The sequence below is a fragment of the Trichogramma pretiosum genome, unplaced genomic scaffold (genome assembly GCF_000599845.2).
Source record: "Trichogramma pretiosum strain Unisexual culture from Peru unplaced genomic scaffold, Tpre_2.0 scaffold20, whole genome shotgun sequence".
NCBI lineage: Eukaryota > Metazoa > Arthropoda > Insecta > Hymenoptera > Trichogrammatidae > Trichogramma > Trichogramma pretiosum.
The window spans coordinates 1,436,671-1,464,602 of NW_019641696.1; the positions used below are offsets into that span (position 1 = coordinate 1,436,671).

Sequence of the window (27,932 nt, forward strand, 5' to 3'; positions counted from 1 at the left end):
TCCTATCGATATGAAAGTTTTCAGAGAGTACTTTTGATAATTACTCAATGAAAGACAGCGACGAACGTGTAAAAACGTGAGATTTTGCGCCGCGCGGGGTACTGCGCGCGGGAACAGCTGCCGCACGGGCCGAAATGTCACGTTTTTACACGTTCGTCGCTGTATTTCATTGAGTAATTATCAAAAGTACTCTCTGAAAACTTGCATATCGATAGGAAATTTCCTCAGCTTTCGATTGGCACTATTTAAAAAAATCTTAAAAATGCTGTTTTTGAGAAATTTGAGTTTGAAAATTTATGTCAAGTTTTTCCGGGGAAAATGGAAAATTTTGGAAAATCTGACCTCATCATCGTAAAGCTGAGAAAATTTCCTATCAAAATCATATGGCACATATTTTTTCTGGGTGCATTTAGCTACTTTTCTGGCGAGTTACAAATTGAGCAATTTCGATTAATAATGCCGCGCGGGCGCCGCGCTAGGAGACTTGACGTGAAATGACTCATATATACTATATATATACTCGCCTCTCTCTCCCTCCCTCTACCCTCTCTGTCGCAAAAGCGCGCGCGCCCTTAACACCCCCGACCCCCTTTTAGCCTCATGCCCCCCATCCTACCTTTTTTTTTAGTTCTTCTTCTCTATTCTGTACGACTCGCTCTCTCTCTCTCTCTCACCCGCGCACTGCTACTGCTGCTTTTTTTCTTTATATTATAAGAGGGAGAGCGAGAGAGGGAGGCACGTAGGGAGGAAGGAGGGTGTGCTATGCCGCTGCTGCTGCTGAGAAGATTGCTTTAGTAATGAATTACATGGCCTCGGGCTCTGTGCTTGCTGCTGATGCCGCTGCTTGATGCTCTATACTAGCACTAATACTAGAGTCACACAGTACTATAGTGGATTTTATAATCTCTCTCCCTCTCGCACCCTTTTCTTGTTTCGCTTATGCGCTCAAGCTGCTTTGGACTTTCGGGCGCGAGAAAATTTCTTCTTCTTCTTATTCTTCTTCCCTGTTGTCGTCGTCGTCGTCGTCGTCGTAGCAGTCCTTTTTTTCTTTCTTCTTTTTTTTTTTCTTTACCCTTTTTTTCCGTTGAGAGCACAAGGCGGCAGCTACACAAGCCTCTTCCATGGAAAAATGCCTACCATCGTCCCTCGGCGCGCTGATGAAATTTTTTTCTCCCGTTTTTTCTTTTTTTTTCGAGGCTTCGTTCCGTTGCAACGTTAAGAGAGATATGCTTTTTTTCTCGCGCAAGCGAGCTTATATATGTATTATAAATTTTGCCGGCTGACGATGCCGCTTACCCCTGATTGGATGATCGATTTTGCACCGGCTCGATGATCGGTCGCAAGCGCGGTCGATAGCTCGTCTTGGATATTCTTCACGATCGATACTCTTTATATGTAAAAGAATGAACAATTACAAAATGATAGCAATCTGAAAGGAAAAAATAGTTTCCGCAATTAGAAGCATTTGAACACCTGACCACTGCTCAAAGATGGAAAAGTATCCAGAAAAAGCAGACGTATGCTTGATTGATTGAAAAAGAAAAAAAAATGATTAAGCAATACAAGGCAAGCTCGTAAGCCGCTACAGTGCACATAAGTGGCGAAGGTCTCGCGCTTGAATTCGGCAAAATGAATCGACGCGTTAGACTACATATAGAGGCATCATCGCTCGCTACGAGCTACTGTACTACTTCGCGTGCGAAAGTAAAAGACAGCTTATGTATATATAAATATAGCGACAAACCGCAGCGCAAGTCGAGTTTGCGCGCACAATCGTTGTCGTCGTGTGCAGAGGCGAGTATTTAAAAAAGAGTAAGAGAGAGAGAGAGAGAGAGAGAGAGAAAACGCAGCGCGAGCGGATCACACAGTTACATAGAAGGGGTTGATACGAGAAGCTCCGCCCTTCGAGGCTTGGAGTCAGCCAATCGAGCTCGAGTCCTCGACGGCGCATGTCACCCTCTGCAAGGGTTGCTGCTGCTGCTGCTGCTGGAGTAGGGTAGGGTAGGGGTTGGCTACTGCTGCTGCTGACAGTGCGTACATCAAGTAGTTTAACCCTGAGTCGAGAGCAGGGATCATCAGTCGCTCATCGACTCGTGACTTTCGAAGGTCGACGACTCGCCAGCAAATACGGAGACGACTACTAAGTGAAGACCTGATTCAGAGCCTGTCGATTTAGGCCTAAGTATCAGTGATCCTTGATAAGTCAGTGCGCGTCGAGTCTCGATTGTGCCAATTGTGACGTACGTAGAATCATTACCTCGAGCCGAGATGGCTGGGCCTTACTTGTCGCCGCTGGGGCCGCAAGCCGATCTGCTGACCGAGTACATGTTCGGTCGACGTCGTCAGGTCAGTGTACGTTTTGTTCTTGAATTTTTGATTTATTTACCCCAGCATGAAATCCCCGACATTCAATTTTGTGTATAATCGATCGTCCTTCGCAATTTTGTCCTTACGCGGCGCAAAAAAAACACACACACGCACACACGACCACAGAGACGGAATCGAACGACGTTCACGCCGCAGCAGCTTCAAGAGCTCGAGTCGCTGTTCCAAAAGACCCACTATCCGGACGTGTTCCTGCGCGAGGAAGTGGCCATGAGGATCTCGCTGTCGGAGGCCCGCGTGCAGGTAGGCGAATCGGCTCTGCCACTTTCTTTTTCTTTTTTTTTTTTTTTTTTTCGTACAAAGGATAAAGTATATACTCGATCGTGCACAACAGGTCTGGTTCCAAAATCGCCGCGCCAAGTGGCGCAAGCAGGCGCGACTGCAACTGCTCCAGGACGCCTGGCGGATGCGCTGCCTCGGCTTGGGTAGCGCGGCGCCTCTGCTGCTCCGACCCCCGCCGCAGCAGCCACCGGGAGGTATGCAGCAGGACAGCGGCAGACTCGAGGACTGCTCGTCGACGTCACCGCCACCGGTGACTACTCAACCGACTTCAGCAGCAGCAGCAGCAGCAGCAGCCCCAACGACGTCTTCCCCGAGCACGACTACGAGCGGATCGACAGCCCCGCAGCCCGCTCTCTCGCCCCATAATCCGACGATCGGCAAGGATTCGCCGAGCAGAGATTACCGGCTACTGCAGGCACCAGCGGCGCCGCTGCCACCTTCGTCGTCGTCCTCAGCGTCGTCGATTCAAGGGTAAGTTTGTAAGAGGAAAAATCACGATAAACGACCGACGGTGTGAAAAATTATAATTGTGTATAGATTCGCAGCGACGCTCACGGCATCGCGAGAAAAGTCGCCATCCGTTCTCAACAACAAGTGCGGCGGCTGCTCGCCGTCCTCGTCGCCGGGTTCCATGTCGTCGTGCTCGTCGTCCTCGTCGCCCGACGACTCGCGCCACAACGACGACTCTCCGCGTCTGCGACCGCCCCAGGAGGCCGAGATCGACCTCACGATGAAGACGACGTCGTCGTCGTCGTCGTCGTCTCAGACGCAGACGGCCCAGCCGATATTGCGCCAGCCTATGATTCAGCCACCCGGTGGTATGACTTTGTCGGCTGCTGCTGGCCCACCGCCACCGGGTTCTTCTCAACTTTTCCACCATTTGGCCGCTCACCATCATTTGCAGCATCACCACCACCACCATCATCAACAACAACAACAGCAGCATCATCATCTTCTCCATCATCATCATCATCATCAGCAGCAACAGCAACAACAGCAACAGCAGCAACATCATCATCAACAGCTGCAACAACAGTTGCAGGCTCAAGATCTGAGCCCACCCGCTGGCTCGCGTAGTTCTCCGATAATGGACGACCAGCCGCTCGACGTCACTCTCAACGGGCCGAAAAAATAATTACCAGTGCATCGAGTTTTCAAATAATCTACAACTGAATAAATGGACAATTGTTTCATCCCACGAGACTAGTCAAAACGCGGATAGCTTTAATCGATATTCTTAGATAGATAATTTTTCTGCATTAGCCATAAAGCTTGAGTCTGCAAAAATCGACCCGTTGTATAAATTCCCCTGCCGGTACATTCACTCGTAACACATAAGGTAAATCATCCTATAAATTACATAAATATTGATATTAGAAGAAAGCGTGATAGACGCAATCGTTTCGAGACCGTGACGCATTTGATCTATGTAAATAATCCCCCCTCATGTCTTACGTGTGCTAACAATCGCATTACATATATTATTATAATACATCGCGTGCGTCGCTATGTGTAATGTAACAATGTTCTTCGTTCGTTCAATAATGTGCCAAAGTGAATTAATTTTAAAATTTTTTTATCCAATGCATCGTGTGAATACATTATGTAAACTGTATAAATTTAATTATTTATCGCGTGCCGCCGCTCCGCTACGCTGCGTCGCAGTCGGTGCGCATAAAAAAGTAGTGGATTAAGCAATATAAAGAACGAAATCGCGCATGCGTGTGCGTAAATGCACTATAACGTTGGATGAATTATATATTCTCTAATCTGTATAACGTCTCTCGTCGATTGTAATTCGCGATTATACAAATATATATATATTATAATTATGTTGTATGATTAAAACCAAAAAGGAAGAGAGGAGAATAATGAGATTAGGCGCAGCGAAGCCAAAGATTCGAGATTGATCAATAAAATTGATACGTAACAAAAAAAAAAAAAAAAAAAAAAAAAAAAAGAACGAATTTTTAATCTCTCGCATGTAACTTGCATAATTTCCTCTCGCGCGCGCGATCGTATGGCATATAGCGGATGATAAATGCGACGATCGCGCTCGCGCGCGCGATAATCGATAAAACGGCAACGCGCGCGTACGTACCGAGGCGCAATCCGATTGTCCATGTATGCAATGCTAATGTGCAGCATCGTCGAGCCATGCCGTCATCGTCATCTTCCGCATATCTCGCGCGTTTACATATTGGACACGTACGCTATATATTTTATACATTCGACAAATCTGCGTTCAATTTTTTTTTCATCTAATTGGACGCATCTGCACCGCGGCGGAGGCGAAAAAAAAATCGCGTCTCTTCTTCTTCTTTTCTCAATTATAAATTCGCCACGAGGATGCGCGTCGATTATGACTTTATATATCGGCATTACCATTTTTGCGAGCGGAGCGTCGTGTGCCGCGACCGCAAATTACCTCTCTACTCGACGCGCGCACGTGCGCTCGACGCGCGGGCATTTGTATTATTTACCGCGTTACGGAGTCGAGGCAAGACAAAAAAATATAGGTCGATGCTGCGGAGACCGTCGTCTCTCTTTCTTTTATGCGTTATTCGCGACAAGACGCGTTATCTCTTTCCGGGCGTTGAATTTCCCTCGCGCTGCCACAACGAGAGCTCCGCGTCGCTGTCGGGACCTATATAATATATATAAACAATGCACTTTTGGTCGTTTGCTCAATTACTTCGATCCAATTATTCGACGTGTCTTTCGCAATTCGCAATACCCCTATACAAAACTTTATTAAGCGGTATTCAAACAGCAAAAATGAAAGTTACACTGGAGAAACAAACGGAGGAAAAAAACAACACGCCAAGCGGAATATAATGATTTAATGACAGATACGAAGCCCGCACACACATATAATATATATAATAAAAAGCCGTCAACGAGTTCACGCTCAAACATATATATATATTGTATAGCTGTGTAAATAATAAAAAGTGTAAGTATAAACGAAGGAAAGAAAAGAGGCAACGGGCTTTCGACGACGCGTACAATATACCACTATCGCTCGCCTATATGGAAACGACAAGCGCCGATAAATGCATTATCTCGAGGCCTGTAAAATATTTAGTCCGCTGCACGGAGCACTTTGTTTCGTTACAAATGTTGCAACTGGGGGGCCGACGCGATCAATTTTTTACCGCGGCCATTATTATATTAAATAAAAAATCCAAACTCGGATTAAAAGTTCGAACGTGAAAATATGAAGACACGAGCTCGGCCGATTCGTTTGGCCTTTAAAATCTATAATATGAAAAGAGGCGCACGAGTGCGGGCTCGCGTCGATCAAGTGCGTGTATCAAAAGATGGATTGGCCAATTTCCATATTGGACGCGTGCAGCCCGGTTATTAGTATCGCGAGTGGTATATATAGCGACGCGTGTGCGCGGCATCTCTCTCTCTCTCTATCTATCGGTATCAAGCGTATATAATATATACAGACATGGCTTGTGCTTGGATCGTCGCGCGCTCATGACGCGGTATAATGTAAACGCCGCCACCAGCACAGAAAGCAGAACTCACACACACACACAGTACACACACGCACACATGTAATAATAAGCTGAATCGCTGCAGCTGGCCTGCGACCGCTGCCGCTGCCACTGCTGCTGCTGCTGCTCTATTATACATTACGTACTTACACACATTATAAATATGAAAGGCGAGGCAAAGATGTCGTTGAGGCAGTAGGCTCGAGACTGGCCGACAGTTCGGGCCGCTCGCGGGACAGTGTAATTATCATCGCGTCGTTTGAGTGTTGTTTTCTTCTTCTTCTTTTTTATTTTGATGTGAAACATCTATACTCGCGTTTGGTGTCAGAGGTAAACCCGTAAAAACCGAGCGTCCGTCCGTCCGTCCGTCTGTCCGAGCGAGCGCAACTTTTTTTGTTTTCATTTTTGACTTTTATACGCGCACCGACTGTCGGAAGGGGGACCAACACGTGCTACTATCTGCTTGGGCATTTCTTCGGTGATCAAAATTTTCATCGACTGTATCTAAAGGTAAGTTCCTTTATTGAATTATACTCGTTTGCGATTGTTATTTATTTTTTTTAAATTTTCTATACCGGCGTGTACGTATCGCCGAAAACTATCTACGCAAGTCGACGCGTGCTGCGGGTCGTTAACCTCTCGGACGATGCAGCGGCACACATGCACCACTATATATATCTAGCTATCTTTTGATCATCTTTTGACTGCGCGCGCGCGACGACTGCGGGACCCTCGTTAAAGAGAGCTCGCTTACATCATTGTGCCTATATATGCGATATGTGCTCTTTCAAATGTATACTCGAGTCGAGTGTGTGTCCGAAATGTTCAAAGACTGTAAGTGACTCGATGGCTGCATTAATGCTCGTTTCGACAAATGAATTTATTAGCCGTCGTCGAGCTCCGAGTGCACGAGGCAGAATCCTCAATTTGACGCTATGGAAGTTTGTACATATACACGAGATTCGAAGCCGGATCTCTTTTTATCGATTTTCTCTCGGTTTATTATGCGCAGCGATAAGGTGATAAGAATCGTATGGAGCCCGAAGCGTCGTGGGGGAATCGTCGCATGGTACGCACAGTGGCGACCGTTGTTTGCCAAAATTTTTGTTTATGAAACAATTAAAAATGTCAACAATTACAAATGTCACATTGAAAAACAAAAACATTAATTTTACTAAAAAAAAGAAAAAAAAATTATTTAAACGTACATTCAGCGGCAGAGTCACAACTAAATGAATAAAAATTTAATCTTTAATTTCATCATTAAAACTTCGTAAAAAATTAGCGAAGATTTGCGCTATTTCACTTCTCTATTGATTGTCGATCGCAGTATTTATTTACGGCCGATATACGCCGTAATATATGCAATAGACGCTCCAAAACGATAAGTTAAAATTACACGTATTAATGGAGGTGTACGTATGACAGATGTCATTTCGATCATTAGTTCTTTATTTACCAATTAAAGTCACGTCAATTGCGCTATCATCGAGTCAATCTCCGCTATATATAATATCGTGATTATCCGCCTATAATTTAACGCGCTCATTGTTCTAGGCATTGACAGCTCGAATTCGCGGGCAAGGCCACAGTGGACGATCGATATGCATGTCTTGCTCTATACTGTTTTCATCGCTGTATATACATGCTGCAATTCGTTTTTTTTTTCGCCAAACTACACAACGATGTATATATTTACATTAGCCGTCGACTCATCGCGACCGAATCGCGTCTATATAGTCTCACGAAGACGTCTCTCTCTCTCTCTCTCTCTCTCGTCATTATGTGTGCCTGTGCATCGGCTCGAGTACATACGCAGGCACGCGATTTTCGCTTCGCCGCGCGGATCGTTATATACGACGACTAAGATGATTTATTGCGCATTGGCAAATTCAAAGAGCGCACGTAAGCTTCATTCTGCGAAATTTGTGTACAGGTATTACACACACGTATCTAGGATTGGACAAAGATTTGAGCGACGCTTCCGCCGCCAGCCGCACTCAGAGGCTCTTTTTTTGTATAAGCTCGCGCGATGAAGCATCTACTTGTCCACGTCTGCCTGTTACTGGTGCTCGACTCCGCATCGTCGGCGCGTCTCAGATCGTAAGTATATATATACCCGTTTAGCGTATCGTAAAATAAATTCGGCCCAGATCGTTGAATCAATCGAATCGATTATCATCTCATAGCAACGGCAACGGCAACCCCTCGAGTCGCAAACCGCCACCGGCGGCCTACCCGAGCTACGAGTGCGTCCAAGGCCTCAGATGCGAACGAGTGACTCGGCCCCTGCAGAGCAGCTGCTCGCAGCAGCGATCACTCGCTGATTCTACCTCGTCCAACAGCCAGCCACAGCAGCAGCAGCAGCACCGCGTCCACGCGAGTCTTCAGGCATGCCGACTCGTCTGCGGAAAGACGGCCGGTCTCTGGCCCCTGCCCACTGGTCGGCTCGTCCTTGGCAGTAACGTGAGTTCGCCTGCACCCTCCACACACATACACACATTTGTGTGCCACTTTTGTTTCGATCGATGCACTAAATTTCTTTTTCTTTGCAGTACGTTGCCTTTCACCCGCGCAATCTGCAATTCATCGTCGTGAACGACCAAATGTCCCCCGAAGCCCGTGACTTCGTGTCCGTAGCCGTCGACACGTTCCTCGACAACATCCGCGCCTACTGCAAAGCCGGTGGGAAGAATCGCGAGTGTCGCTTTCCCCCGGGACCCGAACGATCGATCCGCGTCCACGTCAAGGTCGAGTCGTCGGCCATGCGGCTCGACTGGCGGACCAACGAGAGCTACGAGCTCGAGATCGACAACAAGGGCGGCGGCGGCAGCTCCGACGATCTTGTCTCGGTGCTCGTGACGGCGCAGACCGTCTACGGGGCCAGACACGCGCTGGAGACGCTGTCGCAGTTGGTGGCCGCGAGGCCGGCCACGAATTGCGAGGACGATGGCGGCGACGACTCGACGTCGAGCCTTGGTAGCCGCCACCGCGAGCTGGTGATGCTCGACGAGGCCAACGTCAAGGACAAGCCCGTTTTCGCTCACAGGGGATTGCTGGTGGACACGGGTCGAAATTTTCTGCCCCTGGAGAGTCTGCTGAGGACCGTGGACGCCCTGGCGGCCAACAAAATGAACGTGCTGCACTGGCACGCGACCGACAGTCAGAGCTTCCCGCTGGAGCTCAAGAGCGTGCCCCTCATGTCTTTGTGAGTTTATTGCGATAACTAACAAAAAAACAAATTTTTTTAGACCAACCTTTGATTAAGGAGGCTGCAGCGAAAATAAAAAAAAACTTCAGATCGAAGTGAAATTTTAAGCGATGATAGTTTATGAAAATTACAAGATATTTGGTAAAAAAATATTTCGGGTTTCCAAGCAAACTTGGGAAATAATGAGATCCTATATCCAAATCACTTTACAAGTTAATGAAATTAATATAAGTGATCGAAAAGTTCATTAGCTTTCGAATGATATAATACGAAAAACTGTCAATTTCCATAAGAGCGAATGTTCAATGGCCAAAATTTTGGATCTCATTATTTCCCAAGTTCGCATGGAAATCCCAATTTCAATTTTTTGTTCGATCTAAAGTTTTTTTCGTTTTCGCTACAGCCTCCTCAATGAAATTTACTAAATAATCATAATTAATGATATATTCAGTTAATTTAACCATATACTATTATTGATTCAAGTATTTGAGTAAATCTTTATAAAAAAATTATAGTTCGATGAATTTAATGTTTTGCATAATCAACCAAATGTTTCAACTCATTATAAATACACTATAAACTAAACTAATTATTCAATCGAATCGATACAAATATTTTTCTCGATATATCTTGTAAAGCATATCTTACTAAAACTGTGCGGTTTTGTCACGCACAGATGGGGAGCCTACGACGCCGACAAGATCTACAGCCGCCGCGACATGGAGTCCGTCGTGACGTACGCCCGATCTCGGGGGGTCCGCGTCATCCTCGAGATCGACTCTCCCTCCCACGCTGGGGCCGGCTGGCAGTGGGGCCCCAGTCAGGGCCTCGGCAACTTGGCCGTCTGCGTCGATCAGCAGCCCTGGCGCGACTACTGCATACAGCCGCCCTGCGGCCAGCTCAACCCGGTGAATCCCAATACCTACTCGGTGCTGCGCAGCATCTACAGGGAGCTGCTGGGCGTGTTCGGTCGCGGCGGTCTGGCGCATCTGGGCGGCGACGAGCTGTTCGTCAAGTGCTGGAACTCGACCGCGGAGGTGGTCCAGGGCATGGCTCGCATGGGCCTGGGTCGCGAGCCCGCGGACTTTCTCAAGATCTGGTCGGAGGTGCACAAGCGCCAACTGGAAATGCTGAACGAGGACACGAAGGAGGACGAGGACGACAGCGTCATCCTCTGGAGCTCTCAGCTCACCCAGCCCGAGACGATCGAGCGCTACCTGGACAAGCGGCGATTCGTCGTACAGACCTGGGTCGAGGCCGGCAAGGATCTGAACGAGCGGCTGCTCGAGCTCGGCTATCGGCTCGTGATCTCGACGAAGGACGCCTGGTACCTCGACCACGGCTTCTGGGGCGTGACCAAGTATCACTCGTGGCGCGACGCCTATCGCAATCGCATACCGCAGAAACCCGGTGTCCTGGGCGGCGAGGCCTGCATGTGGGGCGAGTACGTGAACGAGGGCAATCTGCTGGCGAGGGTCTGGCCGAGGGCCGCAGCCGTGGCGGAGAGGCTGTGGGCCGACCCGGACAAGCTGGGCCCGAGCCAGGCCACCGCCGAGGCCGAGCCGAGGCTGCAGGCGCAGATCGCCAGGCTCAACAGCCGCGGGGTGCAGTCGGAGTCGCTGGCCCCGGAGTGGTGCAATCAGCACGAGACGCAGTGCTACTGACGATCGCGAGATAGCAGAGAGAGAGAGAAAGACACATTCCTTTTGTACATAATTTTCCTTAGGATATAGACGAAGTAGCTCGTAAGTTTATATTATATTTTCGTACGCAGACAGATTTTTTGTAACTACATAATATAATGAATGCGAATAAATGTTTATTGTGATATTTGAATATAGAAAGAAAAAAGTAGTCATCGACTTTCATTTTAATCCTAATCCTTTATTGATGCCGATCGATATCGGGTAATACAACAAACACACCTCTTATTTACGCCGGATATATCACATATATCGCACGATTTAGCTGCCGCTACTATCAACGTAAACACTGTGCCGTACTCATCGGCACGTGTAGGAATTTTCAACTTGTGTATTGGTAGGAAAAATACCACCGCGAACTATGCCACTACGTAATACAAATCATTCGCCGTGGCCGTTGGTCGCTACGTCGTCGCTGTCCAGCGCACCCTGCAACGCGATCAGCTTCGCCTGCTCGAGTTTCTGATAGTACTCGGGATTGTCCGTGTCCATGGGCTCGACGTAGAGCTGCGGCAAAAAGAAGAAAAAAAAAAAAAATAAAAATGACATCGATTTTACACGATCGTGCGCGCTGTCGTGGTATATGGCCGACCTCGTGACCGCGATAAGGATAGAAGAAGAAGGTCTGGTCCATGTGGAGGAACCAGTCGCGATAGCCGACGAGCTTCTGCACCTGGCGCCGATGGCTCTCGGCGAGGCTGTGCGCGCTCGTGCCCTGCAGCTCGGCCGGTAGAGCGTCCAGAGGGATGATCCTGGCGATGCTGTCGATCGTCGGGTGCAAGTGAAACTGTACCGATGAACGAAAAATCGTTAAATGCTCGAGTTTCTCGATGACAAGCTCTCGAGAATACTTCAAGTAGACACTTGCCAACTCGTGAAAGTGCGTCTCGATCGACAGCTCCTCGGCGAACTGCCTCTTGCTCCTCCTGCAGAGATTGTCCTCGCCGGGCTTGAGATCGAGATAGTGCAGCCCGTGCCACCTGGCCGGACAGCAGTCCCTGAAGTAGGCGAAGAAGTTGCGTAGCCGCGACACCGAGAGCTCGTTCCTGTGCAGCTGCGTGACGTTGCTCAGATCGAAGAGGAATATGTAGCCGCCCGGATCGCAGCCGTTCTCGTGGATCAGCGCGTCCAGCACCATCGACAGGTACTTGGTGGCGATCAGGAAGTCGTAGCGATGGGGATCGGTGTCGAGCAGACGAGCCAGCACGACGGTGCGGCCCCGATGGCTCTTCTTTTCCAACGGGTACACGGTCCTGAATTCGCGCTCCGATATAACTAAATTTTTTTTTTTTTTTAACACTAGACAGCTTGTATATTGCGTTATACTCACAGGGTGTTGAATAAGGTTCTGAGCTGCGACGAGTCCGGATCCCTCTGGCCGAAGAAGCAGCCCAGCCGCCGCCTCATGCCGAAGAAGTTCTCCAGCAGCAGCTTGGCCCTCTCGCAGTCGTAGTTGCGGGCGTGAAGAAACAGAGCCGCGTCGGACTCGCCGAGCGAGGGCAGATCGTAGCGTCTCTCGGACCAGCTCTTGACCGAGATCACGTCGGCCTCGGCGAGCTTGTGGTTCTTCGAGAGCTCGACCTCCAGCGGCACACCGTTCAGGCAGGAGGACGGTAGCAGCTGCTGCTGCTGCTGCTGCTGCGGCGGCGGTACAGGCGACTCCGAGGGTGAAGGCATTTTTTTAACTTATATTATATTAAAACTCGCGTTGTTTATGCACAATCGCTTGTAACTACATGTATCGAACGGAGCTATTGATGGTCGCGCTGTAAGGTCGATCTGCGCTGATCAGCTGCGAATCCTGATCGATACTGGCGAGAGAACTTGGTACTTTTGACGTTTCGCACGTGCGCTATCAAGACGCAGAGGGAGAGAGAGAAAACAGCTGATCTGCAGAGTCAATATTGACTCCTCGATCTTTCCATGCTTATCGACATGGGTATCAATGAAATATAATTCAAGGAATCGAATGGTGCTTGTATCGCGAGATATGAGCAAAAAAAACTGCTTCATTTTCCAATTTTCACGGCTTTACCGGACGTTCGGGTGAAAAATTATTCGATATTCGGATTTCCGTTGAATTTGGCTTGAGAAATATGTTGTCACGCTCCACTTGCAGAGAATCGATCTGACGAGGATGCGTTTAAACGAAATTATAATCCAATTTAAACGCAAGTTAATCTCCGAGGCTACGCAGTTGAACTTTAATTCTATCAAATCCAAAAACAAAATTATACACTTTGATTATAATGAAAGTTATATAATAAAAATAAGTTATTTTTTTCTAATTTTTTGATAAATTCGAAAAAGCACATTAGAGCTTGGAAACAAATGAAAATATTTGGACATTTACAGTTGAAAAGTATCATGCAAATATCATGCATATATTTTATGGGACTATTACTTGGATCGAGGGTAAAAAAAAGCATCAACTTCTATACATTTTTTAGTTCTTTTATTAAATATTTACATGTACATTTTCCAACGATTTTAAAGAGTGAAAAATTGGTATACCAAAAAACTTTTTTCAGTTTTTGGCTTTTATTTTTATGTAATTATTAGACACAGAGATTTATAAGAAAAAATTAAAATTTATTTGAAGGAAAAATAACGAAAATATGTTCGGAAAGCAACTTTGTTTCTCTTCATGTATTAGTTTATATTTTGTTATCCTCTTCTTCCGTCTACAAATTGTTTAATATATCGTTATTTATGCTTAAAAAAGTGACAGAGTCTAGCTGTTTTTCCGAATGTGATGAAGAGCAAGCACATGATGGAAGTTATCCTAATCCTAATTTTTAAAGTTATACCGCCGCATAAAGCGATCTGAATGCTGCGATGTAAGATAATGATTTTTTTATAACCTATAATGAAATTTGTATTATAAGTTGTGATTTTGTAAAAAATGAGAGTGTATGTGGCCGAAAATTATTTGATTCTAATAAAATGAACATCTTACTGGACTGCAAGTTTCAAAATTCAAATCGACAAAGTTCCCAGCTTGTATTAGTAAATTTTTCTGTGTCCTTATTAAAAGCATTACCATAAAAAGTCTCGCTTTTGGTGAATATTTATACCAATTGATGCAATAACTTCGGGATAGTTCATTAACATATGTGGGTTATTTATTTTGAGCATTTTAAATTTCCAACAAAAATTTTACCTTTCATTAAACATGTTGAAGCTGGCATTATATAGAATTTGACTTGGAGTACACATTGCTGTAATTATTAATATTTCAGTCCAATAAACGAACATCATTTTTTCAGCCAGTGGAAAGTTAGTATTAATTGACATTACTGCCTAAATTATCGAGACATATAAAAATCGTTAAAAACTATACCTCGATAAAATTCAACTTAGAACGAATGGTAGAATAAACAATTAATTCAACAAAACTCCTTACACCCTTATGGGCTCAAAATTTGTTGGCGAATGTAAACTCAAAATTTAATGTATTATAACAGTAAAAAAATTGTTATTGATTCGCAAATTCGTCGGTTAATGATATCAATTTGACGTACGGGTGACACTAAACCAAAACTAAACGTTCGCTTTTCAGGTACCCACACACCCGTACTTGATTTAAATATTTGAAGAAATTTAACTACTTATAAAATTAAAAGTCGCACTATCATCAGAGTTTGAAAAAATTTCAAAATAATTCAACAATATCTTGGACAATTACCGAAGAGCCGCTTGTAACGAGAACACATGAGATGCCTAGAAGCGCCACAAATTTTATTGAATTAGCCAATCCTTGCAGCCTTTCGTGAAGCCTATCAAACAAATTGCGATGTCTTTAAGTTTTCCAAATTTTGGGTTTTAGGAAAATTTTGAAGAAGGAATTAATTTTCAATAGTTTTTAGCCCAATTGGTATTTAATCAGTATCTAATCATATCTGGACATAGAAATCAAATTTTTAATTGTATGTTTCGATATTTTCCGGGAATATTTTTTTAATAAACTCTATAACAACCAAGAGAACACAAAATTGAAGGATACCATAGGACCTTCTAACAAAATCTTTTACAGAAGTTTCAAAGCACAGAATTGAAAATTTATCGAGGCTAGTATAAAATCTAAACTCACTCGATACATTTGTTATGTTTTTTTGAAACATTTGAGTTTCATCTATCCAATTGTAAAATGCTTCAACGTCGACTTGAATATCCATGTTTAAAATATGCGATGAATCTAAATAATTTTTCAAAACTATATTACTTTGCGAGTCTAGCAAGTTTCTTCTTCTAATGCATTATGCAATGGAACAGCCCGAGTTTGAGGAATTGTTTTAAAAATGTTTATTTACTTATTTAGAAAAATGTAGTGATTTTCAACGCACGCGAACTCTGTCATTGTTTGAATGATGCAATGAGTAATTGAAAATGACGAAAAAAGTTATGCATTGGCGTAACTCACAATCCACCTCGAATGCCACCAGGTATACAGCCGATGCATACATAATGGTCATGTATCGCTTCACCGAATCGATGTGAATTTTAAAATTATCTTTTCGTCTAAAAATCAGCTTGCATGTATCGTGTGACGATATGCCGCTAGAGGTCGCTTTGCGGGCGTTAGTTCCCGCAAGTGGCTAGGATTTTGAGAGTATGTATATAAGTATACGCGTCTCTGCACTCAAAGTCAATTTGCACATCGTCAAGCTCATTTTTATGATGTATCCTACATTCTTCAAGCGTCTGTAATGAAATATCGAGTCATATATGTTTACTACATAAATTCTTACTGCGAATAATCTGCGAAGAATCGAATACTTTAGATTAAGTATTTTACCATAATAATTTCGTAATTGAAAATTCTCGTAGAATAAAAATTAATTACATTACCCGCTCAAAATCTCGTTGGCGATTGATTGTTTGGGTAATAATTTCAAATCATTAAGCTAAATTTAATTCAATAATATACTTACAAATCGTCGTATCGAATTTTTGGCTAACCTATGTAAGGAGAGCTACACTAAGTCATGAATAATTATTTTTCATAAATATTTCGATTGAACAAATTTTTTTTTAAAACAGGGAGCTAAGTTTAATTAAAAGCTTGCGAGCCCATTTCCGAAGTGTTTTTTTTATAAAAAAGCTTGTATTTGACACATTTACCGATTTACCAAGATACACCGCGATAACATCAAATCAATGAATCTAAGTTTTCGGAGTACGTTGTATACAGAAAAATGCAAAGTGGAAGAGGATAAGATCGCGCGGCTCAAGGCACACAGCCTCCAACGATTCGAATTCTCTCGAATGCTCGGCCATATGCGTTCGAGTCATTAGAGCTCGTGATAATCGACACCATGTAGTAATTATATCGAGTAGAAAATAATTAGCTTTTTCATCATCGACGAAATTTCGATTAGATAAACTAAGCGGTGTATCGCTCGCTGCTAATTTCGCGAACTGTTGTGCCAGTGACCAGATTGGCGAATTCTTTAAATACGATAGTTGTAGTCCGCGAGATGGCAGTAACGGACGGTAACCTACGGCCCCGCATAACTCGTAATTGCCGTGGTAGATATAAGACACTCGAGAGCAGAAAATGCACATTATATTTCCGATATATGTTTCTTTTCTTCTCGCGATAACCGAGTAAACTACCGCGAATAGCAAATTCGCTAATTTCGGAGTCGATCGCGATTCGTCGTATAAAATCTTCGGGTCATCGGTCATGGATATAGGCAGCCGATCGGCTTGGTACGCACATCGCACAGTGCACCGCGAGTGCACAGTACATAAAGTGAGTCGTGGAATCGCGCGCGAGTAACTTTACCGGTCGAGTCATTGCGCCCACTATCTGCCTATGCAGCGCTGCCTACCTTAATACCTATATACAACTCTTACGGACTTTTTGCCATTTACTGTTGCGCGCTCCACTCTCGCGACGCTCGCGCAACATACATACGCTATACTAGTCACACACCCTACCTACCTACCTATATATCCTATATGTGCGTGTAATAGAGTCTGAAAAAAGTCTCGAAAGGAGCGAGTACAAGCGAGAGAGAAAGAGACGTGACGCTCGCGCGGAGTGAGAGCGCGCCGCGAAATACATTAGTTTGCCATATATTACACAGCATAATACACACACATGCACACAAGGCTTGAGAGAACTGGAGTTATATAGAGGATATGCGTGGACAAAGAAAAAGCCCAAAAAAAGATCAGCGACTGCGATCGAGCAGCAGTAGTTAGTACACAACTTAGCGCGGGTTGCTGCAGGCGCAGGCTATCAATCACACCACATACACACACACACACACACACATCGGAATATTAGCACGCAGTTCGCGACTGCGAGGCAGCAGTGGAGTAAATCACAGTGCCTATATTCATACAAATGAATCCCCAGTGCCGTATTTTATAAGTAAAAAAGAGTGCGCGAGGAGAGAAATTGACGTGTGCGACAAGAGCTCCGATCGAGAGTCGAGTTTCGCGGTGAGGAGTGTATACCATCTCGGCGCGAGCGTCGAGTGTTCCCCTCGAGTATAATATAGTCGAGACTCGAGAGCAGTACAGTGACGAGTGCGAAATAGCAACAACGCCACGCACAGACGCAAACCTTTACTACCTGATATTACAATGTATCGATATAAAGCACAGCGATGTTATTACGAGCATAAGTAGAGTCAACTTTTTCATTGTACCCGTTTTCTGCTTGGCCACGACGATACTACTGTCTGTTAACGGGCCTGCAGTGGCACAGACACATACATGTATATAATTGGTATATACATGAGTACAGCAAATATAGATAGCAGCGAGATAGTAGCAGCAGCAGCGAGTGTGGTGCGTGCGTTTGTGCCAGCGATGCAAGCGTGTTTCGAGGTTATAAAATTTCGCAGCAGCAGCAGCAACAGCAGTAGTAGTATAGGCAGCAGCAGCAACAATCAGGACACTTCCTGAAAGATATAGACATAGATATATATATATTTTTATTTGGAGTTTGGAGCTTGGCTCGCGGGGCACCTGGCGCACGACAACGACGACGATACGCCCGTGTACATAATCTGTCTAATACAGCGAGCAGAGGCAAGAAGTCATAGAAGATCTCTCTCTCTCTCTCTCTCTCTCTTTCTAGTGGTGCGTATTATACATCACGTACTCACGCACGCACGCACGCACGCACATTAAAGAAACGATATCCGATATCTCCTCCGCGGGCGCAGCCATCGCACCTTCTTGTGTGTATTCTAATACAAAACTTCTATACAGGCATCAGTCGTGTGCGAGAAACCGAAGTGAGAGAAGCAAAACATCTAGTATAAGTATAGTGTCAAGTATAGCAGCAACGGCGACGACGACGACGACGACGACGACCACAAGGACGCAGACCTCATGAGAGAACGGAGTAAGAGCCAGAGCAGCAGCGGTCCGAGCGCCGCCGCCGTTGTGGCCCATCAACAGCAGCAGCAGCAGCAACAACAACAACAACAACAACAACAGCAGCAGCAGCAGGCGAACAACGCGTCCAACCAGGCCAACAACATGGCCAATAACAGCGGAGGTGGCAGCGGCGGCAGCAGCAGCAACAACGTCGACTCGCACACCAAGTACCTGAAAGAGTTCAGGGTCGAGCAGTGCCCGCTGTTCATTCAGCGCAAGTGCACCCAGCACCGGCCCTTCACCTGCTTCAATTGGCACTTCATGAATCAGCGCAGACGCCGACCCACGCGAAAGCGCGACAGGACCTTCAACTACAGCGCGGACAATTACTGCACCAAGTACGACGAGACTCTGGGGATATGTCCGGATGGCGACGAGTGAGTACCCCACACACACAAAAAAAGTCACTTCGAACCGGTTAATTCTGGTATTATTGTCTATCGAGCCGCGAACCAGCCGCCCGCTAATACGCGATAATACGTATACGAGTCAGAAGCGGCGCACACGTGCTTGCATTCGTTACATCCGTTGAGAGAGACTCTGATGCAATAGCAAAGTAGATTTCGAGGCACCAATTAAAAAGAGTAATTCTCATCCTCGACTTTCTTTCCTCGCAGATGTCCAAATCTACATAGGACGGCGGGCGACACCGAGCGTCGCTATCACCTGCGCTACTACAAAACGTGCATGTGCGTGCACGACACCGACGCCCGTGGCTTCTGCGTCAAGAACGGGCCCCACTGTGCCTTCGCCCACGGCAATCACGATCTGCGACCACCGGTCTACGATCTCAAGGAGCTCCAGGCCATCGAGAATCCGGACCTCGAGGGCAACGGATCCGGCAACGGACCCAACGTCCTCGACAAGGAGCGCAACCTCATGAACGAGGACCCCAAGTGGCAGGACACCACCTACGTGCTGAGCAATTACAAGACCGAGCCGTGCAAGCGACCGCCCCGTCTGTGCAGGCAGGGCTACGCCTGTCCCCAGTACCACAACGGCAAGGACAAGCGGCGCAGCCCGCGCAAGTACAAGTATCGCTCGACGCCCTGCCCCAACGTCAAGCACGGCGAGGAATGGGGCGAGCCGTCCAACTGCGAGCAGGGCGACAACTGCGTCTACTGTCACACTCGTACCGAGCAGCAGTTCCATCCGGAGATCTACAAGTCGACCAAGTGCAACGACGTGCAGCAGGCGGGCTACTGCCCGCGCGGCGTGTTCTGCGCCTTCGCCCACGTCGACCCCGTGATGCCCGCCGAGGACAGCCTGGCGTTGGCCAGCGGCCGCGACCTGGTCGGCTCCCTGCCCAACTCGCAGACCCTCGAGTGCACCAGCAATCTGGCGGATCTGCTGAGCGGCGCCCTGCCCGGTGCCAACGACGCCGGCGGCAACAGCGCCAACAAGCGCTCCAACAACGATCCCAACAAGGACAAGGACGGCAGCGTAAGTGTTAGGATAAATGACCAAGTCCTTAGCCATTATTATTCTTGTATCGCCAATCGGCCAAGTCCCAAGCCTCGCGAGTATCCTTTATAATTAATATTTTGTCATTAGTTGGCTCCATTGCAGAACGGCAGCAGCGACTTGTCCGAGTCGGCGAGCATCTGCAGCCTCGGCAGCAACGGCTCGCAGAGCAAGGCGCCGGGCTCGCAGCTGCATCACAACAATTCCAACTCCCAGTCGAAACTCGTGGGCTCAAACAGTGCCGCCGGGGTGCTCTTTAACAATGCTCTGTCCAGTGCCGTGAGTACTTTATACCGACCTGTCTTAAATTTTTCATCGATTGAGATTATTTACAATCTTCTTTCTTTGGTCAGGCGGATTTCTTCGATATTCGAAAGCAGTGCGACATTCGCAAACAACTCATGGCGATCGAAAACGATCCTCTGCTCACCAAAGCAGAGAAAGCTCAGAAAAAGCAAAATATCTGTCTCGCTTACAACATCAACCCTCTCACCACTCTGAGATCGTCTGTTTCTTCTCCGCTATCTAACTCTTTCTATCCCAATGATACCGTTGAATCGGTTGTTGGTGCGTATTTCGTTGATGTTATTCTTTTCTCATTTCAATTTTCGAATTTTTAACCATATTTTTAATTTTTTTTCTGCAGGTAACGCGTTGGATGACTTGCATTTAGACGATCCTCTGGGATTGGTCGATTCGCTGCACAGGGATGCCAATTCCCCGATAGCAAATTCCATTTCGGCTGGTTTGGCCAGTTCCGGTCTATTGAGCAGCTCTGCTCCAGTCAACATTCCAGGAATGGCAGAGCGCTCGGTGCTCTCGAACTTCTCGCCGTCTGCCTCGAGTCCTCTCCAACCTCTTCACTCGGCTGCCAGCAGTTTTCTCACCGCGGGTTCGCGATTCTCGTATCAAGACTCACTAGAAACTGTAATTTTACCACTACGACTGGTTAAAGAATTTGGCGTTTACAGTTATTACTTATCTTTATCGTGTCTTTTTATATTCTAGTCCATGTCATCTTATATGAATCACGTAACTGACACATTCAATAATCACGTCTCTCAATCAGCTGGCTCAGCGTCTAAACTAGGAGGATTCAACAACAGTCTCTTTGATTTCAATAATCAAGGCATGTCCCCGTCGTCTCGCACACAACCATTGGCAGCATCGCCCTTAGTCGGTGCCTTTTCGATGAGCCCAAGCAACAGTAACGCGACCGGTTCACTATCGGAAGTACGGGCGTGACTTTTTCAAATTTTTTTCTAAACCATTGAATCATCCAAATATACATTCAATATCAAGTTACAGTTACAGAGACTGAGGGAGGAATTGTCGTCCAGTCGTGCTCAATTAGCTTCCTGGGACGAAAGAATTAATCAGGCACAAGCTGCTTGCTCCGCATGGCAAATAGAATGCGAGGAGTCCAAAAGAAAAGCCGTCATGGCTGAACAGCAAAGAGATGAGGCTCTTATGCAGTTAAAGACTCTCAAAGCTGAAAAAGAAGCTACGAATGGGGGTGGACCTTATTTAAGTACACTAGGAAGAACCAGCGATCTTAAAACATTGTCAATCACAGCTCTAAAATCAATGCAAGCTCAATTAAGATCTGACCTTGAAGAAATAGAAAATGTAAGATAATGCAATGACTCAATTAACATAATTTCTTGTTGATGACCATTATATCTTTATTGTTACCATCATTATAGGTACTATATAGAGAAACCGCAACAAAATGTATGGTATGTGAAGAGCAAAATCGTGCTGTTACGCTGTCACCCTGCAATCATTATGTTGTCTGTTCTACTTGCGCACCTAATCAACGAGAATGTCCTTACTGCCAAACACCAGTTGTTTCGACCAGTTAGTCTCTCATAATTTGTCGGTAGATTTTACTTAAAATTATTTTAATTCTAAATCTTGATTTTTACAATATGCTTAAAAAAACTTCAGAACTTCGATTTTGTTTTATTCCATTGATAGACTTAAAAAAAATAGTCGACTTGTTCTAATTAAACTGATGAAAAAAATCAATCAATTGAGCTATTGAAAACGTTAAGCCGTACTTTTTTACTATATCAAATTATTTACGTAGACTGCAAAACATAGTAGCTTTAGTTTTGATGGAAATATTTTTAGTATACCGTTAAAAATTATTGTATTTGTAAATAAATAGGATTTTTTAATTGTACCTTGTTCTATGAGGTAATTAGAATTTTAATTAATACTGGTAGTATTATTCATTTCGTAACTTTTTAACCGTTTTGGCAACAGTTTGACGTATTCGTATCGTTCATACTGTGTATGTATTGTGATCGTTTGTGTTGATGAATTTAACGGTCAATCGGAATTTATCGATTTCTCCGCCTACTTTATGCCACATTTTATATATTTGGCTCAACTCACTATACAAAGAGGAAAAAGTATTCTAAAAGACTTGATTAGTATGTTCTTCCAACATAATCTAAAGTTTTACGAAAATTGTAATAGATAATGATTAATTTAAAAATCGTTCTACAAATTCAAGTACAAAATTACATCAGGAGTTCACTCTATTTTTATATTCATTTTTATCCTAGTATAAGTTACAATAAATAACTTTAAATTCTTCTCTGTAGAATTTTAATTTCAGTGCATTTAGATTTAAATAAAATTGTAAATTATAGATTATGAAGGAAATTTATTTATTTGTACATATGGGAATGATTCATTGAACATAATCAAATTATAGTTTGTCTAACTATGAATTTCAGAAAAAAAATGTTTACCAAAGTAAAGTAAATGCAGGTTTTTCAATTTAAATAAAAGAGATTGATTCATTAGAAATTGAGAAAATTAACATTGATATTCAAAATTGTGAAAGTTATACTTTTTCCAGCAGTACACTTGCACAATTTTATCTAAAAAGTTTCCTATATAAATGTCTTCACTGGTTACTAGAATAAAAAAAAATCATAGGAACTTAATTTTGATTCAACTATGATTACTTTATATGATATCTTAATATATAATATTATGATGAGGTAATGATATTTAATCAACTATGGAGTTGGCTGATTATCAGTTAACATTTTAATTTACCAATGATCATTTTTTTAAACATATTCTTGTAAAACATGTACTCAAATTAAGCGGAAGAGATTTTATTACTTCTAATAACTCGAAATTATTGAGCAAATGATAGATTTACGACAATAAAAAAAGACAAGCTGACATGTCTAATCAATTAATGTTCGCTTTTTATATTCTTCTACAAATGTTTTGCTTCAAACTTTTAAGCAAATTTTTTGTTAGCAACTATAGTCATTTAAATCAAAGTTATTACATTAGGTACTAACTCTACGGTTTTTAATTTTATCAAATGCAACACATTGTTAGATTAAATATTTTATCACAAAACAAATATGTTATTTATGGCTTAACGTTTTCAAGATCATGCAAATTGTCTATTATTTTTATTTAATTTCTAATTGTATTTTAATATAATTTAATGACTATAATATTTTATTAATTCAATAACTTGCTAGTTATTTAAATGGGGTATGAATTGATGTTATAGAAAATTTTTCAATATATAAAACATTTCAATGTATAATGTAAGTAGAATGCTATCAAATTGTCACTTTGCACTTATGAAAAGACTATAAAAATGTTAACAGTGCCCAATTTTTTAAGACTTTATTATTTAAATAATATATTTTATATAAAAAAAGTTTCAAAATATGTGTGGTACCGTATAAATTACAAGTATAAAAGAATTTGAGAATTACAATACTTCAGAGTCTGGTTTTACTTATTGAACTTAGATATTAGAATTAATTTTTTGGTATTGAAGTTTCATAAAAAAAATTGTTTCATGAAAGCTTGATCTTTTTAGCTTGCACTGTTCCTGCAGGTTCAACTATACAATGTTAAATATTTGTCTATGTCTTTAAGTTTATAAACTCATTTTTACATCATCACTATTATTCTTGTATCAAACATGAGGCCAAAAAGAATAGAATGTTTATACATAACAGTTTTTAATGTATATTGGAAAAAATGTATCAATATGTTCAAAAAGATGAAGTAACATAGAAATTCTAGTATAGTTCTAATTATTTATAACTATGTAATTGTAATTGTCAAATAAGAATTGAAATTTAGATAATTTTTATTTAAATTTTTAAATTCATTTTAATAAATCTCTAATTAATTATTAAAATTAAATATCGATATAAATTATCTAAGTTTGAACAAATTTTACATTGCAGACAATGTATTTTTATCAGATTATTTGTAAGATCTCTAAATGGACTTCACAACCAAAAATTCTAACTGATATCCGACCCATGGTTACTTAAAACGTTATTGTTTAAAGGGTTCGAACATGATTTAAAATCTATGCAAGGAATTTTTTCCACTTTTTTATAGTTTGATCAAATTGTAAAAATTATAAACTTTTATGAGTCTTTAGGCTTGATGCATTTAATCAAGTATGTCAAAAAAATAAAAAGGTGTATGAACACAATGAGTAATTAACAATTTTTAATAGGTTAATAGGAAAATGAAAAGATAATGTTAAACAATAACTATTTTGATCAATAAATGTTTAAAATGATCCAAAAAATTATGTCTGCAAGAAAAACCTTTGTATCACTTGCTGTATTTCGTACAAACAGAAGCGTAACACTTATCCTATTTTTCTAAATGATGTGCGAGTAAAAACTGACTCATACTTGAATGAATATTCATGGCAATATTTAAAATGAACGTTGAAAACTAATAATACAGGACAATCTAGGATTACAAAACTGGTCAATGATGGCAAAAATATACAAATCACTTATAAGAATAAAGTAATATATTTTTGACTTATTGTACATGATAAAAGATACCGATTGGACTACAAATGTCTCTACATCAATGAATTTTTTACCATTGACAGTCTATAATACAATAAAAATAATTAAATTTATTGACATTTTATGACCAGTATCTTCCTAAACAATCGATACACAATAACATTAATGAATTAAAACCTTAGATTCAGGTCCAATTTTTTTAAAGCAAAATAATAAATATTTTATACATGGAAGCAAAAATTGTATCCGAAATGAACGTAGTAAACAAACAACTGCAATAGAGTAAAATGAGCTTTTAAAGTTTGTTACTAATTTTTCAATAAAAAAAGGGAATACACCTCATAAATTCATTTATAAATCTTGAATTGAATTTTTACAGGTAAACGATTCAAAATGATTACGCTATGATGCACGTTGACAAAAGAATTGGGAGTGTTGCGATGCGCTTAACTCTTGAGTCAAGAGAGTGCCATTCATTGAACGAAATAGCCTAAATATTTTCATAAATACTATAAAACAAAAACGCAAGGATTGGGGTATCAAACGAAAAACAAGTACATGATACCCTCAGAGCTTTTGAATTTCTAACGAAAATGTTGTTATTCTAAAAAAGAAACGGCATGATCAATCGCTATATAGCAAGTGCGATCGTAAAAAACATCTCAAACTCTTTGTCTGCTTGGAGTTTTTTTACTCGCGAGTCTTCCTAGAACTGAGAAATCCTGATGTAAATATCTGTATTTATTCGTGTCGGCGAAAGAACAAAGCTATACTGGACTGAACAATTTTGAAAAGTTGAAATAAAAACCTATTGTTAACGATGTATTTTGAATAGAGAGTGCAGTACGACGGAGAGAATATATTTTATAAGTGCATATTATGGAATTTTTGGCAAACTCAAGTAGGTGCCTCTTTCTTATTGCATATAAAGTGGTAAAGCTCACTGCGACAATGACTGCGTGGATCATAATATTTTAAATCTTTCATACCCAATTCCGCAAGTACGTTATAAACTACGTGTGAAATGAAAATCAAAAGTTTTTCGAACCCCAGAGGTGTAAAAATCAATAATTATCCAAAATGTGCTTTTGCCCTGAATGTATCTATGTATAATCAAGCAAATTTCGAGAACCCCATACATTTACACGCTTGAATCTTATAAATGAATGTTGACGAACTTGCGCTTGTAAACAAAGAACTCGTGAAAATCGAAAGAGACAAAAAAAAGTCAAACGACTGCTGCTACAATAGACTGATGAATTACGCCCCAAGTACAAAACACGTGGCTAAAACGTAAACTAGCGCAATGAAAATGTGGAAATTGATCGGAAAAATGAATATCGACGAACGAATTTAATTGTAAAATGTATACGAACAATGTAAAAACTGGACGTTTTTAGTATCTATTTATAGAAACTTGACGATCGCATTATTAGCTGAAAATAATGTAAGCAATTATATTTTTCGCAATTGACAAAACTAATATCGTATGTAAAGCTGTGATATACAGCGAGAGAGTACAAATTTTGCTGTATAATAGAAAAACAAATTCTTAGGGACTCGTTAATAAACGAGTCCCATGTAACTTTGAACAAAATAGTAATGTGCATTTTTAAACTAAAGCGTGCCAATCATCGATAAAAAAAACGTTATGCTGAAAACTAGTACAAATGAGCGATTTATAATGAAGTAAAAATAATGTTGATGGGTTAACCTATGCTTATCAAGGCAACAATACAAAAGAAGTACCCTACTTTTTTAATGATATAAAAATTATAATTTTTATTGCTCTTGAAATAGTAACTAGGAAAAATTGTCATTGTGTGTATACTTGTGTGTGTATATGTCGAGTTGTTGTGTGTCGCTACGGGAAAATTGAAATTACAAAACAATTATTATTATACGTATACGTGTTTCGTGAATGAATTTTCATCTCTTGTAAGGCAATACACAAGGATTCGTAGAACGAATTTACACGAAGAAAAATATTATTAATTAATTGTATACAAATAAGCTTCTGAAAATGGTTTGCGAATTACTCGTAGTTATTATTGTAACTATCATTGTATATTATTATTATTATAAATAAAATTGTGTACGAAATAGTGTTACAATTAACGAATTGTCATCAATTGTACGTAAAAATCGTGGCTTTCCAATCTACGTAGGTATATTTACTTTATAAGCGTCGATAGAGATAAATTAAATACTTGAAATTTAGAGATTATAAACAAATTACAATCGATTAATAAATCAAGGTCGTTTTGTCAAAATCTTTTTGTGCTTGTGTTTATTGTCAATTTTCCATGGCCAAAATCCTCGCTCGACTCGAGAACCAACGTAGAGAACGCTGAATGTATACAGCTATGAAAATCACGTGGACGATGGTGATTAATTTTTTGTTGTTGAGGTTACGAAAACGAAGGATTTCCGGTCATCTTGGCTGACTCGATGACTCGAGAGGATCAGATCAAACATCATTGTTGTTGCAAAAAGATCAAAATTTGTCTATTTAGGGTCGGGTTGGGCATCGCGCTCGTCGAGAGCTCACAAGTACCGAAAATAATTGTAATTTTCATCCTGAAACTACGAATAAACATCTGCATCAAATTGTTTTCAAGCGACGGTTAAGCAAAAGTCTCATTGTCGCATTTCTGCTTCCAGTTCCACCTGATTTTGCTAAACTAGCAGCTAAGAAACGATAGCATGCATTTCATTGGCTACCCTAGCATGTAAACATATACCATCCCTTCATCGTTAAATAACTGAAAAAGTCCTGTAACGAAATAAAACGAATTTCCGAACGTACCACACGCTCGCGAGATTGTCAAAAAAGCTTCGAGCTTCTTCGGGTCTTATATATTATGGCTGCGTGCGCAGCAGCAGCAGCAGCAGTAACAGAGAAGAGAACGTTTCGCCGCGCTCGAATTTTGATTTTGTAAATAAACAGACGAAATGTGCTGTTGTACAACACGGAGCTGAGCGGCGCTCGGGGTCTTGGTGATTCTCGATATACACCTAACACCAGCTGCGAGAGTCGCTACAGTCTGTCGCTGCCCCCACTCTATCCCCCTCCCCCCCTCTCTTTACCAGCTCCAACGACGAGGACAGTCGCATATTTCCATCTTTTTTT

General features: G+C 42.2%; 4 protein-coding genes across 9 annotated transcripts; 3 read left to right on the forward strand and 1 right to left on the reverse strand.

The window, feature by feature from the left end:
* Positions 1-2,100: 2,100 nt before the first annotated feature.
* LOC106656472 (homeobox protein orthopedia) lies at positions 2,101-3,722 on the forward strand. The gene is made up of 5 exons (XM_023462118.1): positions 2,101-2,346; positions 2,494-2,628; positions 2,720-3,138; positions 3,205-3,621; positions 3,692-3,722. The coding sequence occupies exons 1-5, from the start codon at positions 2,269-2,271 to the stop codon at positions 3,720-3,722; spliced, it is 1,080 nt and encodes a 359-aa protein (XP_023317886.1). The 5' UTR covers positions 2,101-2,268.
* A 2,792-nt stretch (positions 3,723-6,514) lies between these two features.
* Positions 6,515-11,148, forward strand: LOC106656516 (chitooligosaccharidolytic beta-N-acetylglucosaminidase). The gene is made up of 5 exons (XM_014377525.2): positions 6,515-6,686; positions 8,113-8,279; positions 8,366-8,642; positions 8,732-9,384; positions 10,064-11,148. Exons 2-5 carry the CDS (start codon positions 8,209-8,211, stop codon positions 11,049-11,051), a joined length of 1,989 nt encoding a protein of 662 aa, XP_014233011.1. The 5' UTR covers positions 6,515-6,686; positions 8,113-8,208; the 3' UTR covers positions 11,052-11,148.
* A 102-nt stretch (positions 11,149-11,250) lies between these two features.
* LOC106656522 lies at positions 11,251-12,913 on the reverse strand. 2 transcript variants are annotated; one of them, XM_014377534.2, is made up of 4 exons: positions 12,421-12,913; positions 11,959-12,343; positions 11,683-11,877; positions 11,251-11,597 (listed from the first exon to the last, which is right to left on the reverse strand). In XM_014377534.2, the coding sequence occupies exons 1-4, from the start codon at positions 12,765-12,767 to the stop codon at positions 11,472-11,474; spliced, it is 1,053 nt and encodes a 350-aa protein (XP_014233020.1). In that variant the 5' UTR covers positions 12,768-12,913; the 3' UTR covers positions 11,251-11,471. The 2 variants fall into 2 exon arrangements, with proteins under 2 accessions (XP_014233020.1, XP_014233019.1); XM_014377533.2 differs by having other exon boundaries at positions 11,959-12,365.
* Positions 12,914-17,361: 4,448 nt separating this feature from the next.
* LOC106656563 (RING finger protein unkempt) lies at positions 17,362-21,920 on the forward strand. 5 transcript variants are annotated; one of them, XM_023462045.1, is made up of 9 exons: positions 17,362-18,191; positions 18,324-18,871; positions 19,112-19,937; positions 20,049-20,237; positions 20,312-20,525; positions 20,605-20,885; positions 20,967-21,191; positions 21,261-21,587; positions 21,665-21,920. In XM_023462045.1, the coding sequence occupies exons 2-9, from the start codon at positions 18,447-18,449 to the stop codon at positions 21,821-21,823; spliced, it is 2,646 nt and encodes an 881-aa protein (XP_023317813.1). In that variant the 5' UTR covers positions 17,362-18,191; positions 18,324-18,446; the 3' UTR covers positions 21,824-21,920. The 5 variants fall into 5 exon arrangements, with proteins under 5 accessions (XP_023317813.1, XP_023317812.1, XP_014233096.1 ...); XM_023462044.1 differs by having other exon boundaries at positions 17,362-18,871; XM_014377610.2 differs by having other exon boundaries at positions 17,362-18,871; positions 21,267-21,587.
* Positions 21,921-27,932: the final 6,012 nt, after the last annotated feature.

Excerpts from the sequence above, each read along its gene's own strand:
- LOC106656563 (XM_023462044.1), top strand. The coding sequence starts at position 18,447 with ATGAGAGAACGGAGTAAGAGCCAGAGCAGCAGCGGTCCGAGCGCCGCC. Across the intron at positions 20,886-20,966 it reads ATCAAGACTCACTAGAAACT|TCCATGTCATCTTATATGAA; the intron begins GTAATTTTACCA and ends TTTATATTCTAG. Across the intron at positions 21,192-21,260 it reads CGACCGGTTCACTATCGGAA|TTACAGTTACAGAGACTGAG; the intron begins GTACGGGCGTGA and ends TTCAATATCAAG.
- LOC106656516 (XM_014377525.2), top strand. The coding sequence starts at position 8,209 with ATGAAGCATCTACTTGTCCACGTCTGCCTGTTACTGGTGCTCGACTCC. Across the intron at positions 8,280-8,365 it reads TCGTCGGCGCGTCTCAGATC|CAACGGCAACGGCAACCCCT; the intron begins GTAAGTATATAT and ends ATCATCTCATAG. Across the intron at positions 8,643-8,731 it reads GGCTCGTCCTTGGCAGTAAC|TACGTTGCCTTTCACCCGCG; the intron begins GTGAGTTCGCCT and ends TTTTCTTTGCAG.
- LOC106656522 (XM_014377533.2), bottom strand. The coding sequence starts at position 12,767 with ATGCCTTCACCCTCGGAGTCGCCTGTACCGCCGCCGCAGCAGCAGCAG. Across the intron at positions 11,878-11,958 it reads AGACGCACTTTCACGAGTTG|TTTCACTTGCACCCGACGAT; the intron begins GCAAGTGTCTAC and ends TCATCGGTACAG. Across the intron at positions 11,598-11,682 it reads ATCCTTATCGCGGTCACGAG|CTCTACGTCGAGCCCATGGA; the intron begins GTCGGCCATATA and ends TTTTTGCCGCAG.
- LOC106656472 (XM_023462118.1), top strand. The coding sequence starts at position 2,269 with ATGGCTGGGCCTTACTTGTCGCCGCTGGGGCCGCAAGCCGATCTGCTG. Across the intron at positions 2,347-2,493 it reads TGTTCGGTCGACGTCGTCAG|AGACGGAATCGAACGACGTT; the intron begins GTCAGTGTACGT and ends ACACGACCACAG. Across the intron at positions 2,629-2,719 it reads TGTCGGAGGCCCGCGTGCAG|GTCTGGTTCCAAAATCGCCG; the intron begins GTAGGCGAATCG and ends CGTGCACAACAG.